The following is a 22,149-nucleotide window of genomic DNA, read 5'->3' on the forward strand; positions in this document are numbered from 1 at the left end:
TTCAGGGTGGTTTACAACAGTTAAGTCACATAGTTAAAAACTACATAACATATATCAGGGGTAATCAACCTGGGATCCCCCAGATGTTCATGGACTACAATTCCCATGAGCCCCTGCCAGCAAACGCTGGCAGGGGCTCATGGAAATTGTAGTCCATGAACATCTGGAGGACCACAGGTTGACTACCCCTGACATATACTATCATAAAAAGAACATAAAACATAGAAGCAATGAAATCAATGATTATAAAACCGGTAGCCAGTTAAAATCAGTTATAGCCATGACTGATGTTTTCGAATGCAGTATCCTGCTGGCTGATCTCATCCTATGATTCTTGCATTGGGGGAGGGGTGCTCCTTAGAAGTTGTATCCTCATTGATACAATCTGTCATTCATAAAGCCTACAGGTGTCTCTTGACTTGAATGCAGGCAAAGTGGCGATACCTTCAGAAAGGGTCCATGAGTTGATACTTAGTTGGCTGAATGGCTTGGGATGAGGAGACATGCCAAGAAATAGCCAGGCACAGTATTTTATGGGGCTTATTGTTTTTATTCAGAATTTATATCATGATTGTTGTGAACTAACCTGAGCCTTATGGAGAGGGCAGTATATAAATAAAATAACAACAGGTCTGTAATGGTCTACTCTGCTGTTAAATAGGGGAGAAAAAGATACACTGCCACATCCCCCCCCCCCAATTTCGTTTGAACAGTTGTTGGGTAAACAAGTGCTGTCTCCTAGAATAATGCTCTGAATATCAATGTGCATCTGTCAGAACATTAATATGAATGAACAGGATTTCTAGCACTAAGGAAACCATTATATGGAAATAATGTGCATGTTTGGAGGAAAACAAATAATATGTGCCAAATAACTCTCTGTTAGAAACAGCTTTAGAATTAGTTTCCAGATGATTATGGTGACCTGAAAGGCTGCTGCATTTTGTAGGCCTTGTGACTTAGGCAGCACTTTCTAAATTGCAGCCTTGATTGTAATAGTAACTGCTGCTGTAAGGAGAGCAGTGTTCTCAAACAGCAACAACAGCTCCTGGTTGACAAACTTCTCTAGCAATGTTACACCCTTTGCACTGCATTTTCTATTATACTGTGTAAAAGAACTCATTATTTTATTTGATTTCAGAGTGGGAAGGGACCGCCATGGTCATCTCATCCAACCTCTTGCCAGTGCAGGACCTACAGCTATACTATCCCAAACAATAAGAGGCCCATTCCACACACGATGAATAATGCACTTTCAATGCACTTCAGAGGTAGATCCAGCTGCAAAAGCATACTGGAAGTGCATTATCTAATGTGTGCAGAACGGTGAGTCTCCAGTGGAGACAGAGGTTGGCAGGAGATGTGTGCTCCCCCATGAAGCTTCCTGGGTAACCTAGGGCCAGTCATCTGACCTGCCACACAAGTTGTTGTGAGGATAAAATGGAGAAGGGAGAACCCTGCATGTTATCCTGAAGTTATTAGAGGAAGGGTAGAATAAAATGTTCTATAGAGATAAGATTTTCTTTGGAAGTAAGTATTTCAGTGGAACTTGAAATACCAAGTATGCCAAATATGTTGAATGTTACAGCAGAATAATGCATTTGCATGGGCAGTTTTAGTCAGAACTGGATGCGCCATTTAAAAATCATACAGTGCCATCCCCAGGCTGTCTTGCCAACCCCTGCATTACAGGTGTAGGAAATCACAGCCCCCGTGCAGGTTTTGTGGTCTGAAACATTTGAGGTCAGTACAATTTATCCCCAAGCTAAAGTTTTACAGCCAGGCAAACACTTAGATGACTTCTGATATCTGGAGCTTTGTTGATGTATATTAATTATGTCTTGAGCAATGATTGGCTGAGCTGTATAGTGATACGGAATGCTGACAGATATTACTGCTGTTCAGGAAACAGAACTGTCAGAATGTTTTTGGTCAATGTCTTTGAAAGAAAGAAGCTGTTGCTCAGCAAGGATTGAAACATCGCACAAAGCCTTTTCTGCAGGGGAACTGATCTCTTTAGTCTGGAGATGAGTTATAATTCCAGGGGATCCTCATGGCTCACCTGGGGGCTGGCTTCTCTACAAATGCTGAGAGTTAACAGGTTTAAAACCAAGTTCAAGTGAGGGCCGCTGTAGCTTTCAGATAAGTATTGCAAGGGGATTTGGACAGTTTATGGTCTCTGCTGTCACTCACAGCAGCATGACAATCTTATGGCACTAAGGGGGGCTATGAGAGGCATGAAGCATTGAGTTGAAAAGATCCAGTCAATTTGTCTGCTGGTGAAAATAAAAATAGACTTTCTTTTTGATCACCAAAGAAAAGGCTATGCTGAAAGTCTTGAGACCTTCATGTATAAAAGCCAGGTGAGATTGAGTAAAAAAAAAGCTTTCTGGATCCAAACCTATTGTTTGTTGGGCTCTGGGCTGAATTTCACACATACAGTTCTGATCTAACTAGCCAGTTCTGTGACTGACGGCATCTTTTACAGAATGACATTTTCCTTAGCCCTTTTCCAAGGAGAGGAAGGACTTCAGGTCTCATGTGAAACAAAATTTGCTTGGCAGCCACAAAGGTATTCAAATTCTGGATAGTAATAGCAGATCCTTGTTATCCAGTTTCCCGTTATTCTCCTGAAAGCAAAAGAGGTTTATTTAAAGCAGATGGAGGTGTAGTGTTGCATAGCTTCCTAAGGCTTCAAAGACTGATTGGTTTAGAATGTCTTCACAAGCAAAATCTGAAATGCTTATCATTTGTATAATGTGACACTTTCACCTGTTTTAAACATCAGTGTAAATGGCCTTGCAATGCAAACAGCAGCATAATCACACAGTAAGGCACAAAACTGGATATCTTGTTGTGGGGAGTACTCCAGTAACAGATCTCAGAATATGCTATCTGCAACAGGAGAGGGGGGCTGCCCCACATCATTTTGTTGTGATAAAACAGGTGTACATTAAAGTACTCTTGATTCATGCTGTCCTGAACTAGCTATATTTAGCAACATTATCATCATAATAAACAAGAAGCCCTTGCATGTATGATGACAACTGCAAAACAGGGCCATAGAAACAAAAGATAGGGGCTTTTGGGCAAATTAATCCTTCTCCTATCCTCACAAATAAGCCTGTTGAAGACTGAATACGTTCTACCCATTCCATTCACGTCGGGCAATGCACTTTCAATGCACTTTAGAAGTAGATTTCCCTGTTTCATGCAACGAAAGGGCATAATGCAATGTGTGCAGAATGGGGCCTATAAAATAATCAAATATTGGGAGGAGGGTAGAGCTTTAAGGGGTAGCTAAAGTGAGAAGCTGGTAGAAGGAACGTGGATTTTCTGATGTATTTTTTCACACCCAAGCGAGAGAGAGATGGGAAAGAATGGTGAAGAAAGGTTCAGAGACTGTTAGAGTGAGAGAAGAATAGAAAGTTGAGAGGGGTACAGATCAATGTAAGTTGATGGGTGAGAGGGAGAGAAGGGAGCAGGGAAAGGGAGGAGCTATGGTTACTGCTAGTGGAAAGAGTGAAAAGCATTGATAGTATACTGAGGAAGGATACAGGGTATGTCTGAGGAAGGATACATATATAAGTGAGTGAAAATTAAGTTCTAAATATTTCTGTGAGTTCCTAAAATGGAACTCTCATTGCACATCTGGTTTGTGTGTCTCCTGTGCACAAGGCAGGGAGACTTTTGCTGTGTACCACCATCAGCTGCAGTCACATTGCAATGTATGTAAACTGGATAGGAATTCACACATTCAGGACTACAGGGAAAGTATTTAAGTGCATGCACACCTTACCTATTCTGTGTAGGCTACACTCCAGCATCCTGTTTTTATTTTATTTATATACTGCCCTCTGAGCAAGCTGTCTCCACATGTCTTATGTATGTTGAAAGTGGATCTCTGGAAATAACCTTTTCCCCAAGCTAGTGAGAGTTTATAGATAGTAAATAGATACTCTGAGTGCCCCTGGCCCTTAATAACTGTTTGGCATTGTATTTCCTTATCATACCCCGTTTTTGAGCCAAGAGTTGGCTCCCATAGTGGATCACAGCAGTTTAAAATATAGATTGCAAATGAAACCATTCTTGGAGAGAAGGTTCTCAGCATGTCTGTGTTCAGGCACTATGAAAATTGAGAAAAGAACAAAAAGTATGTAATACTTTTTGAAAAACTGCTTATTAACGGCAACCAAATTGATGTAAAACATTATGCAAAAAAGGTGTCTGAGTGCTTTGATGGCTTCATGGCTGTGTGTGTGTTTGTGAGGGAGAGCTCTCAGCTGGAGCTGGATTTAGACACAAAAGATAGGTGCTTGGCAGCATAGAAATCTTAGCTGATTACAGGACAGAAACATTTGGATTTAAATTGACCCATGTTCCATGCATGCTAATAGCCACATCAGCTCAATCACTTACCTGTTAATGGAAATTGCTTACCTTGGCGGAAAAAATTAAATGTGTAAATACTGTTTTGCATTAAAAACAGAGGAAAGAAATGTTATGCAGCTATGCATACCATGAAATACTGAGGATTTCACATTTACTGTTAAACATATTCCTGTTGCCTAATGTTTGAATTAAGACTGGAATTCTCTTGGCCACTGGTAAACCAATTAAGTTGAAGGGAACTTCATTAAAGTATGCAGGACTAATTGTTGTGCCCATATTAAACTAATTCCCTTTATTTACCAATTTTATCTTTTGTGTTTCCTTCCAAATGCAGGGGGTTATAACACTAATGATGTCATGTTTTACTGGACAAGAGGAAATGATTCTGTTAAAGGTTTGGACACGATTCGCTTGGCACAGTATACAGTTGAAGATCACTATACCTCTGTATCTGAAGCCGTCTATGAAACAGGTAGATAATCTTGAAGCAGACTTATCAGTAGTCCTTCATGTGCATAAAGCCATGCCAAGGACTTGCTCAAAATCCCTTCAGTCGAACTTATCGCAGACAGGAAAAGTGTTGATTGCACACTTAAATATTTAGGATGTTTTAGTTTGATTCCAGTTCAGACCAATAAAGGTTGAGTAACCAATTTGGCCTACAAAAACCCAAAGGTTCAGTTCTGGTTCACATGTGACTGTTTAGATATAAGATCTGTTACGGTGGGACCAAGCAAGCAAATAGGTCTAAAACTGTTGCTACTAAGCTGTGAATGCTGTGACAGAAACTAAATGCTTGTCACCACTGAATACATTTGAAATGCATGTTGGTGAGTTATCCTTGATCACAAGTTCTCTTTTATGTGGGATGATGATGATGATGATAATGATAGGCCTGTTATACATTTCTAACAAGTTTGACTAAGGCTGTCCAGTAGTAGAGCTTTCTGGATTTTTTACTTTAAAAACATCTTTCCACTTACACATGGGATCTTTCTGATGTCAATGTGAATTTTAAATTCCTTTCCGTAGTCATGCATATTCAATCGATTACTGCAGTGGTACAAACCAAGTACGGGAAAAATCTTGAAATCAGAAGGTAGAGAAGTGTGCCTTCTTGTTGGTGGATAATGGGACTCAAGCATGTATGTAGAAGGGACCTTAAAATTTAGGATTTCGTTTGATTGTCAGAACATAAAAAGGAAAATACACCCATATTTGGCATTGGATATTTCTATATAACTGTATTAAACATGGTTGTAGTGGTTACAGGTTCCTTGTGTCACAGATGAATTGATTCAAGTGGGTAGCCATGTTGGTCTGAAGTAGCACAATAAAATCAGAGTCCAGTAGCACCTTTAAGACTAACAAAGATTTATTAAAGACGTGAGCTTTCAAGTGCAAGCACTCTTCCTCAGACTAAGAACTGACCATCATGACAGTGGTAATATAAAGCAAGAATTAATTCTGTTAAATTAGTAAACTGTGTCACATATCCAAATACATCCATAGGATAATTCTTTGCCAAAACAGCCAATCAGTCCCCTTGAATTCAGTTGTTACAAAATTCAGTAGTTAACAAAAACATAGAAGAAATAAAACTGTCTGTCAGTGGTCAATGGCTCCCACCACACCATTTGCTGCTGGCCCCATCTGTCTCCATACAAATGTGAAGCATTCCTGCCAGTGAATTGCTGCACTGGCAGCTATCTCATCCCAAGACCAGGCAGTTAAACTCAAAATTCCATTTCATATCACTACCATTATCACTACATTATCACAGGTCAGACATCAAAAACCACAAAATTGAAAAACTTGTAGGGGAACACGTCAACTTTCCAGGACATTCTATGAGGGACCTGAAAGTAGCTGTTTTATTGCAAAGGAACTTCAAGAACAGGCTAGAAAGGGAGATTGCAGAAATGCAAGTTATTACAACACTCAAAAATAAGACATACCCTGGACTCAACAAGGACATAGGTTTTTTATCTCACTATGCATGCTAATCTTGTTTTACTTGTGCATCCACATTCCTCACAATTTATTTGGGACAATGTGACTGTATAAATCCTCTGAACCCCAGAGCTAGAAGGCAACTTCATCCCAGAGTAGGAGGCTTCAGACTGTATGCTTTGTAGTTGGCCCTCAAGAGGAATTGGTTGGCCATTGTGTGAAACATTATTATTGTTAATGATTATATTTCTATGCCACCCCTCCCTGTGGGCTTGGGGTGGCTTAGAACATGATGCTGAACTAGATGGATCATTGGTTCTTAAACTGGATTTGTTGGCCCATTATATTCAATACATGTTCAATGTAAAAAATGTCTTCATACTCCACTGAAAACATCCAATTCACTTGCTTTGGTGTCTTCTTGACACAGCCTTGATTTTCACAGAGCAGTATTTTCAAAACTGACGTTTTAATTTGAGGCAGTGTTCTCTTGCATCACTTTTCTCGGTATCTATAATAGGCCTGGTAATTAAGTTTCTTTTAATTTATTTAGGCATTTTCAACCCACTTTTCTCTGCTCTTTGCAAACTCAAAATGACTTACATTACTAGCCAATAACAACAGAAAGCCATCAGTTACACAACAAATCTATATGCAAGTTGTTGAACAAAAATATTTGCAGTCAACAAATTAATCTTTAAGGTGGGAAGGTGTTGGAGCGGCTGACAACAGTGGCCTGCCCTTGATGGAAGCAGGCAGGCAGGCACTTTAAATGTTGCCTTTATTTCTGGTAGGTTCACATCACTGGGCTGAGCATTGATTTATCTACAGTTTATAATAAATGTTGATGATAAAAGAAGTCATGTGATAAAATGCGGTAGCTGACATTATTCCTCTTTTCCCCTTAACAATTTCTTAATTTTCTGCTCTGAATAGTTATGGTTGTGAGTGTGTGTGTGAGTGTGTTCATGCACTTATGTAAATAATTGCCTGGAAGCAAAGCTTAACACATTTTTAATTTGCTATTTTTAAATTATTGAAAGGGTTTCTTGAAGCAGTGCGCCTTGTTTTCCATTTTTGAACATGAGTTGCTGTTTTATTTAGTAGCAGTAAAGTACAGTTCAGTGTTATTAGGTGTTACCTGTGACTGGGTTATTGGTTCCAATTCCCCCCCCCCCAGTCATCTGCTGTATGTTAGTGTAAACTTATTGCTTTTTGTTTTGTATTATAGAATACAGATGTGTTTTAAAAAGAGAATGTGAAAAGCCGCTGTATAATTCTACTTGTAGCAATATGTATCACAGTACACAGATGGGTAGGAAAGGCCACACAGAGCTTGGAACAGTGGTTTTTTACAACCATTTACGTTCTTGAACTTATGAAATGCAAGCTGAAGGAGAGAAATGTAGCAGCAGCTTGTGTGTACCATTGGCCTTCTTTCTTCAACAAGCCTTCTAACATGCCATACAGTAGTACCTCAATAAAGCAAAGTTTGACTCCAGGGGCACCTTTAAGACCAACAAGGTTTTAGACAAGGTATAAGCTTTTGTGTGCATGCACACTTCTTCAGATTCTGTGGAACAGAATTTCCCCAACCATTACATATAGGGAGAGAGAGATGGGTGGGCATTAATTGCCAGGAAGAGCTAGCTAGAGTCATGATATGTAAATAACGGAGCGATTATAACTGAGATTGGATTGAGTCAAAATACGTCAATGTCAGTAAATCAGTCTGCGAACAAGACTCAGCACATAGGGAAGGGGGGAGCTGAGTTGATGCTGAGCCGCAGAGCCTCCCCAGCTGGGGGGTGGGGGGCAAGCTCACATCACTGGGTAGCTGGAGGAACCAAACAGAGGCTCACGCCCATTGGAACCCCAATATATTGGTTGCTTCCCCCCACGCAGATCCCAGCAGCTTTGGGGTGCCAAGGGCTTGGCAACCACAGTCTTGTTGCTGGGGTCCAGTTTCCTCATGGTTGGCTGATTATGAGGGGGCCTAGGGTCTCCCTGGGCTGCCTCACCACCCTGGCTGGTAAAATAAAGCTGTGGCCAATTCATCACCAAAATCTAGATGCTGTTGTGTGCGAATCTTCCTTGTTGGCCCATATTGCCCTCCTGCTGGGCAACTGAGATTGGATTGAGTCAAAATATGTCAACGTCAGTTAATCAGCATACTAACACAAGAGTTAGCGAACAGACATGAGAACCAAGTTTGAATCCAGTGGCAGCCCCAAAACTAACAAAATTCATATCGGGGTACAAACAGGATTGGAGAGCTTTAGCATGTGCAGATACTACATTACATTGAAATATTCAGTTATACTGAAACAGATTCCCTTATATGTTACATACAGGAAGGAAGGGTTATCTCAGTATCAAGATGTGACCACTTTGCTTACCTCTGTTTTCGTGCAAAATGACTTCTATATCATCATTAACAACGTAATTTTATTCTCAGTCCCTTCAATCAAGGTCAGTGAGATTATGAATAAAACAAAACCAGCAAATCAATAAAACAATAAATACTGAGATAACTTAAAAATATATACAAGAAATCTAGCAACAGCTTGCAGCCAACCCACATCATTTGAAAACAGTTTCAAAATAATATATTTACTAGGGCACCGAACATCAAGAGTTGAGAAGAGATTCCCATATTATCACACTTAGCTTTAGCATTATTTATTTATTGTATGGTGCACAGTAGCCAGGAGATCTTGAGACTGTCTGACTGCCAGGCAACAGACATTTGGAGGTGGCTTGCCATTGCTTGCCTTTGTCAGGCTGAGAGTCACCCAGCAAGCTTCATGGCACAAGTGGGGATTTGCACCTAGATTTCCCAGTTCCTAGTCCAACATTTTAACCACTACACCACACGGGCTTTCATCTAGCTTCAGCAAACAAAGGATAATGCAACAGCATGTGTGAAATGGTCTCTACTGTTCTACTTCTAAATAAGGACCTGAAGATATGTGAAAATCTACTGGAACATAATTGAAGGCTTCCATGTCCACCATGTCATGTAACGCTGCCAGGGTTTGTTCCTGGTTGCTTCCTATATGAATTATAGGGAACAGTGGAAGAAATGATTACCTGGACCCTCAGCTATACAAGCACAACAAAAGATACCAAGGTACCACAGGCAGTTTGAAAAGGCAGAGGAACTGTCAGTGATGTTCATTTTTCCCCCTTGCTTGCTTTCTCCACTGCTCAAAAAGGCCAGCAGAGCTCCTCTTGCATAGCGATTTCCAGCATCTCTTCTATTTCATTCATAATTTGTAACTCGAGATTGGACTGGGATCTTTAATTTCACAGAATGTGCAGGGCTTTCTGTTTGAGCACTTTGTTTGAAAACGAGATTGTTATGTCTGAGGTCTTGAAATAACTAACTCTCATTATTAGGCCTGTAAATGTATACCAAATTGTAGCTCTGCGATGGAGAGCAGCAGGCATCTTGCTCCTTATATAAGCGGCATCTGCTTGCATTCCTCCTCTCTGCTGCTCCCAGCTAGCAATCAAGGAAGGCTAATCATTCCATGGTGATGTCCAGAGAGAAGCAGAGACTGTTCAACATTCTAAAAACAAATACTGGCTTGCTCATGAATTACTTCCTTCTGTCTCATGGTGGCGAAGCAAAATGGAGGCCGCTGTTCACAGTTGAATGAAATGGTAGAATTTTCCAGTGATAACTAAAATACAGCCAGGAGAACAATTTCTTTCTCTTTTAAGTTGAACGGCTGCATGCTTCATATTTGAAAACTTATGCAGTGTGCTAAGGGGTGGAAGACGAAAAAAGTGTCCCCTGCCTTAACACACAACATACTTTTTCAAATATGAGGCCTGTAGTCCTTCAACTTCTGCCCTGTGTGAGAGTCCAGTTGGCTTTTTAGAAACTACTCCATAGTAGTCTTTAGAAAACTGTCTCTCTCTGTGGGTATAATCCCAAAACAGCAACATTTGCATAGGGCATGGGACAAACACAGATTACGTATGAGCCAGAATTGAAAAATCTTGGCCCCGGAACCCGTATCTGATGTTATATTTCAACACTGGAACATATGAATTAAAAATAGAATATTTTGATGTACACACTGAGTACATTTCTGTGGCAAGAGAATAACTACAGCCTGGGGCTGCATATTTGAAATTAGACAGTAGCTAGAGTGGTCTGATGGCAGTCCCTTATTTTGTCCTCTGGGGATTCTGGTTCATTTGTTGTGGTTTCCCTTCTGCAGTCTGGCACTGCTGGGTATTGTGTTCCCGAAATCTCCCCTCAGAGACCACAGATTGAAAGTCACACTGTTCAGAATACATCCGAGAATAGAACGTTGGTGTGAATTAAGGCCTGGTGAGACTAAACCAAAATAGCTTCCTTATGAGGATAAATAGATCTCCTTCCTCATACAATTCCCTATAAACAGCAAGGGAGAGGGTCATTTCAAATACTTAATATGTGGCTAGCAACAGACCCAGAAACAGGGTACAAATCAAAAGCAGGTAAACTATTTAATATGGAATGCTTAACATGGGGTTGACTACAGACACAATAAAACTTCCACCCCCCCACCAGGTATTAAGCACTCATAAAACCACCTTCATGTTAAGCCTACAAATGTCCTTTAGGCAATGCCTTTTGAAGGACCACATTGTGTGAGAGGTACAACCAGGAATCTTGAAGGAGTTTCCTGATTTACAGCAAATGAGGATGAGACTCCACCTTTCTGTCAAACCTACCATCTATGTAGAGAGACTAGAGCAAAGCAAGAGAAGCTAATGGGGACCACAAAAAATGGCTGGCAGGTAAGCCAAGCCAGTAGCGATGATACCCTGTTGATGATGCACATCTGAAAATGCCTTAAGAATCCCTTCTCATTGACTTCAGGGCACATGATCACATAAAGGCTACACTAATTTGCCATGATATACAAATAGCTGTTGAGGCCTGTAAAATATGAGAGATCTTCTATCTGCATGACCTGCAGTACATGCAATTAGACATAGGTACTCTGAAGGAGGCCACTTAAAATAAAACAAGAATACTGTGTGCTAATGCCTGTTTATTTGCAGAATGCATTTCCTCTTTGCAGCTATGGACAAGTTTCCACTTTGAGGAAATTAGGAAAGCAGTTCATATTTGTCTGTTTTTCACACTAGCTGTAGCCCAGCATAGTACCTGAAAAAATGGGCAAATACAGAACCTTTAAAAAAATTATTTTATAAAAAGCAATTCTCTCAACCATCCTTTGGAGGTCATTGTTATTTCAAAAATAGTAGCTCAAGGCCCTTATATATACACTCTTCTGTTGTGGGTTTTAAGTGTAGTTTTATGATGCTTCATTGCTGTGGTGTTATTACTGATTTTTTACACTGCCATGTTTCTGTGACTTCTTTTAGTTATTTAATGGTAGTTCAGCATTGTCCTTTGTAAACACATAATGGATTTTTTTACAAAAAAAACCTGGAGATCCATGTTCAAGGTTAATATGGTATCTGCTGTAACTTAGTGTTTGCAGAATTGTATCCAGCACTGAATTGTAACCCATGTAGCTGACCATTATAGTTAAGTGCAATATTGGAGAACTGATGTTGATTTATTTTGTTGTTTTGTTAAATCTAAAGTTTTGTTAATTAACTAAAGCTTTGTTTTTTAAAAAAACTTTTCTGGGGGAAAACATGCTACTCTGTCAAAAAACCTGTCAATTAAATCTCTTGTTGCATTTTGCCATTTCTAACAGGGCACTATCCAAAATTAGTCTTCCATTTTGAACTCAAGAGGAACATTCTGTATTTCATCCTCGAGACTTACGTACCATCCAGCTTACTGGTCGTCCTCTCCTGGGTGTCATTCTGGATAAGCCAATCATCTGTTCCAGCCCGAATCTGCATAGGTGAGAAAAAAATAATATACACATCTATGAACACACAAAGTGTCTTGTCTCACATTACATTGGCAGCATGGGAGTTGCAGTTGCACTGCCCTTTTCACACCAGTAGAATAATATGGGCCTTGTGGGAGAAGCCCGCATCACAATTCCTTCCAGTGTCAACTTGTCTGTGCCAGAACCTGCTGGGAGACTCAGAATGTGCTCCTTCTGCATAGTCTAGGGCTTTTTTTGAATTCCCCAAGGACCATGTGAAGGATTTATGTTGCTGTGGGTCCTATACTACATGAAAATGAGAGCTGTTTTTATACTCCTGAAACACTCTTCAGGTTTTGAGAAACCCTAGAAGTGATGCAATCATGCAGAATATGTTTGGGAAGTACAACCATGTACATGTCCACCTGGAGCCCTTCCTCTTCCACTGCCTCCAGGCCCATGATTGGCCATTTGGGAAGGGGTCGGTGGTTCAACATGACTATATATGGTCCTATAACCCAATTATTGTTTAACAAATTATATATGTGTGTGTGTAATTAACTCACACCCATTTGGGAAACCCTTCCAGGGTCTTCAAGAAACCCCAAGGTCTCACAAAACCCTGGTTGAGAAACCCTGCTTTTATAGAGTTTATCCATCTCATGTTGGCTCTTCCTTGTGGGAAACACACCCAAGGACTTCAGTGCTATATCCTACTTTTCCATTTGCCACCCTCATGGAGAATCCATTTGGGCTCTTGAGGAGTTATATATTATTTAATAGGAAACTATCCTGGGGAGCCAGGCAGAGAGAATCTTAGAAGCAGCACAGAATTCTAGAAATTGTCCAAACATGGGAAAGCACTACTTGAAACAGAATGATTTAGCTGTGGGCCAAGAGGAATAGCATATATAAATTCCTAAGTCTTACTCATTAATAATAAACAAAGTTCAGTAAGCAAAGATTGGTTAGCTAGCAATCCACCTCCCTAAACTGCTGAAATAAAATATGCAAACAGACCGAGTCAGTGAATGCAGCGCTGTTGGCTGTGGATGGCAGTGATTCTCCAGGGTCTTCAGCAGAAAGGCCTACTGCCCAAGATGGCTTAATTAAAGACACTAGAGGTTGAGTCTGGAACCTTTTATAGACTCATTATTTGTTCACTGCTGAGAGCTTCTGGAAGCTCATGGGGAAAGTGGCCTGCAGGGCTTATGAAGGTGAGGACAGCAGGAAAAGTTCATCCTTTGTCAAACGGGCCTGGTAGATTTACCCAACAGAAAACATGTTTGTAGAAAGCTTATGAGTTTGTTTGTGCAGCAACTCAGACTCTTTAGAATCCCAGAGGTCTCCTTCCCACCACTGGAAAGGTCAGAGTGACCTGCCTTTTCCTGCCCACTGAGAAAGGAGAGAGAAAGAGAGAGCCATGCACAGGTCAAACGAGTAGAAATAATTCATTTCCCAAGGAAGGGGAATCAGATTGTGGCTTCACTGCTGGCTAGACTTCTTAACTATTTCACTGTTTATTGGGAAAGAAGACTGTAAATTGTAAATCTTCGCTTCCTCCAGTTATAAAGAAGCCTTCTGGCTGTGTTGATAGAGATGTGTGAAGGAGGTCCTCAGCTGAGCCTCTGTTATACACAGCCAGGCTTTGACCTGAGGCCCAGTCTCATACAAACCCTTTGCAGAAGAAAAAGCTCAGGAAATCAAAAGCCGACTCTTTGAGTGGCAGCCTCAGCAGGCCCAATCCATATGCTAACCTTGTGGTATAGTTGCCATTAGAGAACCAAACTCAGTTACAACTGTCAAAACAACACTTATTGGGTATAGGCCAATTCTAACCATGAGAAGATTAATAAACGAAAGACATCCCTGCTGTGGTGTGAGCCAGGCGAAGCAGTGTGGGTGCAATTTCACAGAAGCAGCAAGCTGTGTAGAGGAGTGGGGGAGGATTCATAGGATGCATAACAAATTGGAAATGTTCCAGATGCACGCACGATCGTTGTTCACATTTGGCTTGGTGAGTCTCTTCAAATACTTGCATGCTTTCCCTCCAGTTAACATTAGGTCTTGATGGGAAAGCTCAAACCAGGAAGTAGCCCAGGAGCATCTGAGCTAACAAGCAAAATAGGAGAGCTAGCACTTGGTATACGCTTGAACATGGTTTGGATGTGTGGTAGAGATGCCAGCCTCCAGGTGAGACCTGGGAACCCCACCCAGAATTACAGCTCACCTCCAGATTTCAGGGATTAGTTCCCCTGGAGAAAACAGATGCTTTGGAGGGTGGACTCTGTGGTATTGTGCTCTACTGAGATCCCGTGTCATCCCCAATCTCCATCCCCTACTTATATGCATAAACTAGTTATCTCCATTTCATTGTATCTTAGCAAGTGTGCACACACAGGAAAGCTTATCCTTAAATAATAATTGAGTGAGCATATTTCTGATGATGTGGTTATTCTTTGAAAGCCTGCAGAATGAGTCCGCCTCACCAGGAGGCTTTGGATGTTCAACACATGGCGGAAGTATGGGAGCATGCGCATCACTGCTGAAGATGACATCCACTTGCTCCGTCCCAGCCTGCCAAGTGTTTAAATGGAGGGGAACCTGTACATTTTAAATGGGGAGGGGGGAAAGGAAATTCCTCCCTTTCAAGGCTTCCCACCAAGGCTGGAGCCTTTAAAGGGACTGCCTGCCTCACACCCCCATGTTACAGCTGATCATGAGAGCCCCATGGTTGTCAACTGTTAGGTGCCCATGGTCCCTTTCAGTACTCCCCCCTACCATCGCAGCCTGTGGGGGAGTATTAAAAGGAACCATGGGTGGCCTAGAGCTCATTGCATTTTTTGTACAATGGGCTATACTGCTAGTAATTGTAGAAAACTTTGCTGGTCTTCAAGGTGCTGCTGAGAGGTCCAGGAGCATAAGATGCTGGACATGTGCAAAGTCTAGCATAGTCCATTCAGGTTCCTTTTCATGTTTTCAACCATGGAAGAGAACAGTTTCTTCCAGATTCATTTTTTTACTGGAAGTATGCTTTATTCTGGTGCACCAACACCTGTGACCTGGAGAAATATTAGTGAACAACAGTTATCTAGTCCTTGGAGCCATGACCAGCTGCTATCCCAGAGAAGCAGTCTCTATGATGACTAACAGCCCTGCAAGATCATTACTGATTTCTCGTATTTTTCATAGGTGTTACAACAGTACTCACCATGACAACCCTTATGATGGGAGCTCGGACATCCCTTCCAAATGCTAACTGCTTCATAAAGGCAATTGATGTCTATCTCGGTATTTGTTTCACCTTCATCTTTGGGGCATTACTGGAGTATGCCGTGGCTCACTTCTGCACCTTTAATCGATCTGGCGTGAAGAAACTCACCAAGGTACCTGTTACATTTCTGTTTTCCCCCCATGTGCCAATTGCCTCTGTCTTTTCCACAGCCCTTCTCTCCGTTCCTTTTTGTGCCATGTAGACATAGCCTGATTCCATCTTTCACTAAGACCCATTATGCACGGGGGTTTTAGCGCACATTCGGGGTGGAATGGCGGCGACTAAAATCACGGATAACGCACGGAGCCGGCTGCAACCGGCTGCAGCTTCGGTGCATGCCGCCGAAAAAGCCGCGTCAGTGAAACGCGGAAGAAAGCGCAGCTTCCGGGTGAGCGGGGCGCAACCAGAAGCGGCGCCCGGATCGGCGCGTGCATAATCGGTTACTCTGGGTTTTGCCGCCGTCGCGCACCGCCCCGTGTATAACCAGTATGTGTCGCGTCTTCCCCCTCCGCGTTTTCCATGTGACCCGAAATCGCTGTTTCGGCGGCCGTGCATAATGGGCCTAACTTGTTACTACAACTTTGCTGCTTCCCCCATTCCTATTTGTGTGAGCATTCCCAAAACATCTGCCAACTACCATCTTGTACAAGGAATCACATTGTGTGTTGCAGGACCTCATGGCTTTAGGTGACAGTGACATCTGGGAATCCCATGCTTCTTGGAGGGAAGGCCTGTGCCTTGTACACAAGGACACATGGTGGACAAATGCAAAACTCATTGACTTCAGTGAATTTAGAAGAATTTAGGATTGCACTGTCAGCCCTAGGATCAGCTCCAAGAGGCATCTATCCATTCCAACCTCCCTGCACCATGCAGGAAATTTACAGCTACCAGCCCTCCACTCCCCCAGTGGTTCCTGCTCTGTGCCCAAAAGAAGGCAAAATACTTTCCGGATCCCTGGGCCAACCTGGCGTGGAAAGAAAATTCCTTCCTGACCCCTTCCAAATCATTAATAAGACAGAAACAGAGAGCAGGGAGAAGTGTGCTGTCAATGCCTGCGTTAAGCGAAACACAGAAGGCATTACATGCTAAGGGAAGTTCATTGCATATCATGGTGCCTTCAGCATGCTTGTAACTAGCATTGCAGTTAGCATTGCTAAGGCTGTTTAAATATCCTGACACCCACTGCTTAGGAAATCCTGAAAATATAGCGCATTGGAGCTTTTCCAGGCAGGAAACACTATTTCTCCATCTTGAACAAATACACTAATTAGTGGAAACAACAAGCCGTAGCAGTTGCCATTTCCAGTAGGTTTCAGCTGTCATGCAGTTGCTTTCTATAGATGTTGCAACTGATTTTTTAAAATATCCATTCCTTATTACCACCTGCTTGCTAGTTGCTCCTTAAGAGGCGGGTCTGAACGATGAGTAAAACATTGTTTCTTAAAATACACACCCAGTGTGAAGATCTGTCTTGTAGCACAAGGTAGATGTTCATAATGTAAAACACTTGACATGCTTTTCCTTTCCTCTCCCCCTTAGCAGCCCTTTCAGATTTCCCCTGACACTCCAGATTTGTAAAGCAGATTGGTGTTTATAGGTTTCTTATAGCCTCTCTTTCTTCTCTTTGCAAGGGCAACAGGATAAGTAAGCCTATGCTAAAAACACATCTTGTTAAGCTCCCTCGGAGAAGAATAGATAATATCACACAAAGAGGGGGCTGAGTTGTACAATGCCAGACACTGCATTTTTTCACACACGGCTTTAGCTCCCTCTTAGGGAACATAAAAGGAGCTAAAAACATCCTAATGAAGCATCAGCCACCTGCAAACAACCTGCTGAAATCTTCTAAAGGAAAATAATACATGTATAACATTCTTGCCTACAGTGCAATAAACCAGCAGCTCGCAATAAACCGTTTTTACCTTTTAAAAATGGGCATGTTAACTTGGGGGGGGGGGGGAGAACATACCCAGATAAAACTATTTACTTTTTAGAATTTGTTAAAATGATCATCAACACCTGGTTGGAACATGGTTTAATCTCTAGGCTTTTCTGTATTTTATTCCCTCCTTAAATGCCAGATCCAAGAACTGTGCCGTAACAGAAGATCACAAGTGCAACTATTCTGGCTTTTCCCTTGTATTGCAAGCACATCATTCATGAGTAGCATGCAAAAGCAGTGAACTGAGCATACATACAGTGCAATCTAAACTCACTGAAAACAGTTAAAGAGACCAGAAGTACATTCATGTGAATGAAGAAAGGCATGCACATTCCTACTCCATTGATATGAGTGGGGAATCCATTGTAGGAGGTGGAGATTTTCTGCATATAATGAAACTCCAGTATCCCATCTTAAAAAAAAAAATTGCTGGTATGGTGCAGCTAATTGGAATCAAGACTCCTTTATTGCTGTGAGATGTTCAGTTTCACTTAGTGGCACTTGAATCCATCCTAGTATTTTTCTCCAAAGCACACCTACCAGTAATAAATAAGACTGCATTCCAACTGAATGAGCTCACAAGCCGGATTTTAAGCAATGAAGAAAGGAAAGGGTGTCAGCAGCTAGCTACCGGAATGCTCCAGGAAATTGATTGAGCTTTTAATGCCGGATGCAATAACATTTTATAACTGAGCAATATATGGGCAGGAATTATGAGAACAGGCCAAGAGGCAGTATCAGGACTGAATCAGAGGTGGAATTCTTTTATTTCGGGGGGGGGGGGGAGTTTGAGAAGTAATAGAAATGAAGTGCCTCTAGGATTATAAAAAATGATTTGCTTAATCAAGATGGTAGTCCAACAGAGGGTCAGCTGGTATAGCATAAGAGCTATGAGTGAAACGTCAGGAAGTGCCTGGCTCATGTCTGTGAAACAAACTTACTCTGTAGCCTTGAATAAGCTATTCTCTCTCATATTGTACTCAGTCAATACATTGAAAATAATAACATTGCCCTACTTTATAAGACTGAGGTACAAGATCATGTAGGGATGCCAGGTCTGGGTTGGAAATACCTGGAGACTTTGGGGATGGAGCTGGAGATGGATTTGGGGCAGGGAGAAACCTCAGTGGAGTTTAATGCTGTGGAGTCCATCCTCCAAAGTTGCCATTTTCTCCAGGGTCACTGGTCTCTTGAGTCTGGAGATGAGCTATAATTCCAGGGCATCCCTAAGATCATATCTGTGAAACACATGGAACATTCAGAAATGCTGTAAAAATGCTAGCTATTGATTGTTTGTTTTTCTAGCAACTATTAAGTTCCCTGTAGAAACTCACAAGCATGGTTCTAGTCATCAGAGTTTTCTCTCTCCATCTGGTCTTGTCTGCCCAGTCCTAAAGATAAGAAAGATCATAAGTTGATGGCTTTTACAAGAAGCTGTGCTCGTGCACATTTTACGTATAGTTTTTGCACATCCACACAAGTTCATGAAAATGGTGCCTTCACGCAAATCCTTGCCGGACTGTGTGTCTCATCTGTATTTGTGTGAGGTCTGCTGAGAATCTGAAGCAGGTCTTACATCAAGTTGGCTAAGACTTGGAGGTCTTCCCTTGCTTCCTAAGGTGTGCCCATGTCATAATGGGCAGCCCAAGGAAATATTTTCTCCGTGCCTAAAGTAAGCCTGTGTTGCAATTTATGATGGTGGCTCTCAGTTCATGTGTGTTTTCCTATCAGGAGGAGGATGAAGAAGCTGAGGAGGAGATCAATGGGGTCCTGTCAGCAATAGCCAACAGTTGCAAGGCTGATAAGATTAGCAAGGATGATTCTGACAAGTTGGCCAAAGCTCCCCTTGGCAGAAAAGAGAAGAAAACTCAACACAGAAAATGTCATTCCCCAACAACAATGATGAATAGTCTTTTCTCTATATTTGACTGCTTCCATGTTAAAAACCCCTATCACATAGACAATTATGCCCGGGTTTCTTTTCCATTATTGTTTATCATCATAAATGTTTTTTATTGGGTATATTATTTGTGTTTCTAAGCTTTTAAAAATCTCATCTGAAAAGGTGTGCTGACTCTGAGGGGGAAGTGCAGAGGCTCTGCTGTGCATTAGGATCATCTTGTTTTGTCAGTTAATTGATGAAGTCTATTGAATTTCTGGTCAAATTATCATCCATCTGTCAAAATGACTGTAGTATAAAATCTGTTGCTGGCCATCTTTTTAACGTGCGTGTTTTGACATTGACCTCAGTTTTCGCATGCCACTTACTCTGCTTTACTAAATGGCAGAAAACAATTTATTTTTTTTAAAAGCTACTTGTTCAACTTTGTACAAAGAGGCTTAATGCTAGTTTCTGGATGTGTTAGGCTATGTTGAAAAATAAAAGCAGAAAATATGTTTTTTCCTTCTGATTCTCATAGAACAGTCCACTTGGTATTGTTAATAATGCATAGGCCTTTAAGAATATTACTTCACAGAACTTTATCATTGCTGATTAAACTGCAGAAGTCACTGATTTGAAAATCTGATTTACAAATGCAAACCAATGTGACATTCAGTTTTTTGAAAGCACACAAATAATTAGAACAGTTCCATGCTTTCTGAAAACCACCCCAGGCATTAAAGGATTACTGTATCCTGGAAGATACAGGATCCTGGAAGATCCTGTAAAGGATCCTGGAAGAATAATGTGGAAAATACCGTCATTAAAAATATGTGTTTTTCCCTGGCAAACAAACATCCAAGTGTCTGGTGTTGTTCTCTAATATTTATCTCTAATATTTATTTTGACATCTTGCGATTCCAGTTTTTTCTGCATCCCTTCTTTCATAACAAGACTCACATTTTTAATTCAAGGAATGTCCCATTAGAGATAGTTTATCCCTTTATTAACACGCTTATATTGTAGTAAAATGTGGGCCAATCTACAGATATCTTAATCTGTGAATTGGGCCCACACTGACAGAAAAGAGATAGTTCTGCACACCTGGGAGGGGTTAGATATACAGAAAAGTCTGACAGAGTAAAAAGATATTGGAGTTATATACCCCCTCCCCAAATAAAAGTGTTGTCTGCAGTGTCTGTTGAAAGTACCTTTTTTCTATGGAGTTAGCTACTCTGAGTTTGGCCATGGTGGTAGCTGAGTCTGGGAGCCTTTTTTTGGGGGGGGGGGGATTGGCTGCGCTGGCAGAGACTGTGATCTACCCTGGTGGCACCAATGTCCAGAAACCGATCCAAGCCTGGAGCAGCACCCAGACACTGCAGCTGCCATTGCTGGACCTGGAGATAGCTGCAGAGGTCTACAACCACTCTGGGCATGGCAACAAGGGCATGAGGAGAATGGGATTCCCATCTTATTATTTCTATTTAGAACATCAATGGTAAGTTATATTAAAAGGGAGAGGGAAGGTATTCTAAACCAGTGGTCCCCAACCTTTTATCACTGGGGACTGGTCAATACTTGACAATTTTACTGAGGCCCGGGGGGGGGGGTAGTCTTTTGCCGAGGGATGTTGCCGCCGCCTGAGCCCCTGCTCTGCTTGCTTTCCCGTCGGTGCCCCTGACTTCCTGCTGCTCACTGGGGGGCGCTGCTAGTGGCATCTGGGCAGTGCCACACCGAGGGGGGGCCCACCCATGGCAGCTGCCGGACACCACCAAAGATGAGCCGGCGGCAGAGTGGCAGGGCAGCCCCCGAGGCAGCAGCCAGGGAGGAGGACCAGGAGGAGCCGCAGACTGGTCCCGGTCCCTGGACCGGGGGTTGGGGACTGCTGTTCTAAACTGTTCGAACCATAAATACACAGTATCATCAGAAATAGTTATCTTGCACATTTCTAGTTGTCTATTTTTTTCAGGTTTAATCTTTCTCAGTATTAAATAAATGGCCGCACATCTTGAATAAAAATGTTTTGAGTATAAATTGTCTTGGCTATAGAAATCGATATGTTGTAAGCTTCTCCGTGAGCACAGTAAAACATCATTTTGGCAATCAATTGCTGACTGTAGACAATTGTTTTCTGCTCAGTTTTGTGCCACTAATAACACAGCTGCTATAGTCAAGTTCCTGCGTTCCTTCTTTTTGCACACACCCGAAAAGGACCAGCACTAGAGCATAAGGTATCCTGCTCTCAGTGGAAACTGCCTGGCAACATCCAATCCAACCATTTTTGGAAACCACAACCTCCTACCAAATATGAAACCCTCCCATTTGTTTCACCTGCAGCAAGGACATTACCTGTAATTTTAAATTATCTAGCCGTGGTGACTTGCAAACCTTCTCGAAATGTAATTGCCCAATAGATCTGACAAGTGAAAGAGCAGCAGAAAATGTTATTATCATGACGAAGACGTTACCCTTGCCAATCCATTTCATTCTATGCATCATAAATGGCACTCATTAACTATGATCTCTTCCTGATTAGATGCGTGGAAAGGTTTAAATGGGGAAGTCTGTCTAAGACAACGCTGGAAGAAGGCTATTAATTACCTGACATCTCTCCTAAAGCAATTTGCTATGTTTACAACGATGGATTAATTTTAGAAGTAAACAGTGTAGCAATGTTTATTGATTGCTGAGAACCTGTTGATATTTTTTCTTTCAATAGGAAATTCAGACTGCATCTATTGTGCAATTGTAGGTTCAACATGATTTCAAAAGATGTTAAAAGGGTATTAAATCGGTGTAAGAAACCCATGCCTTTTGTTGGCTAACTGGCCACTTAGGATGGCTC

The 22,149-nt window shown here is 41.6% G+C and overlaps 1 protein-coding gene and 1 long non-coding RNA gene across 4 annotated transcripts in view; one reads left to right on the forward strand and one right to left on the reverse strand.

The window, feature by feature from the left end:
- LOC143843698 (gamma-aminobutyric acid receptor subunit pi-like) overlaps nt 1-21,144 on the forward strand; it is a 47,422-nt gene extending 26,278 nt beyond the window's left edge. For 2 of the 3 annotated variants that reach the window (XM_077350195.1, XM_077350196.1), the window contains 4 exons: nt 4,727-4,864; nt 12,081-12,233; nt 15,396-15,589; nt 19,154-21,144. In XM_077350195.1, coding sequence (XP_077206310.1) covers nt 4,727-4,864; nt 12,081-12,233; nt 15,396-15,589; nt 19,154-19,462 — 794 coding nt within the window. In that variant the 3' untranslated portion in view covers nt 19,463-21,144. Of the gene's footprint in view, nt 1-4,726; nt 4,865-12,080; nt 12,234-15,395; nt 15,590-19,131 lie in introns of all 3 variants that reach the window. The other variant, XM_077350197.1, reaches the window with a different exon arrangement.
- Nucleotides 11,428-21,721, reverse strand: LOC143843700 (uncharacterized). Its single transcript, XR_013233659.1, has 4 exons — nt 21,654-21,721; nt 18,757-18,813; nt 12,156-12,225; nt 11,428-11,518 (listed from the first exon to the last, which is right to left on the reverse strand). It is a non-coding gene; the product is annotated as an uncharacterized LOC143843700 (long non-coding RNA).
- Nucleotides 21,722-22,149: the final 428 nt, after the last annotated feature.

This window comes from Paroedura picta, chromosome 8, assembly GCF_049243985.1.
Source record: "Paroedura picta isolate Pp20150507F chromosome 8, Ppicta_v3.0, whole genome shotgun sequence".
In the NCBI taxonomy this organism is placed as follows: domain Eukaryota; kingdom Metazoa; phylum Chordata; class Lepidosauria; order Squamata; family Gekkonidae; genus Paroedura; species Paroedura picta.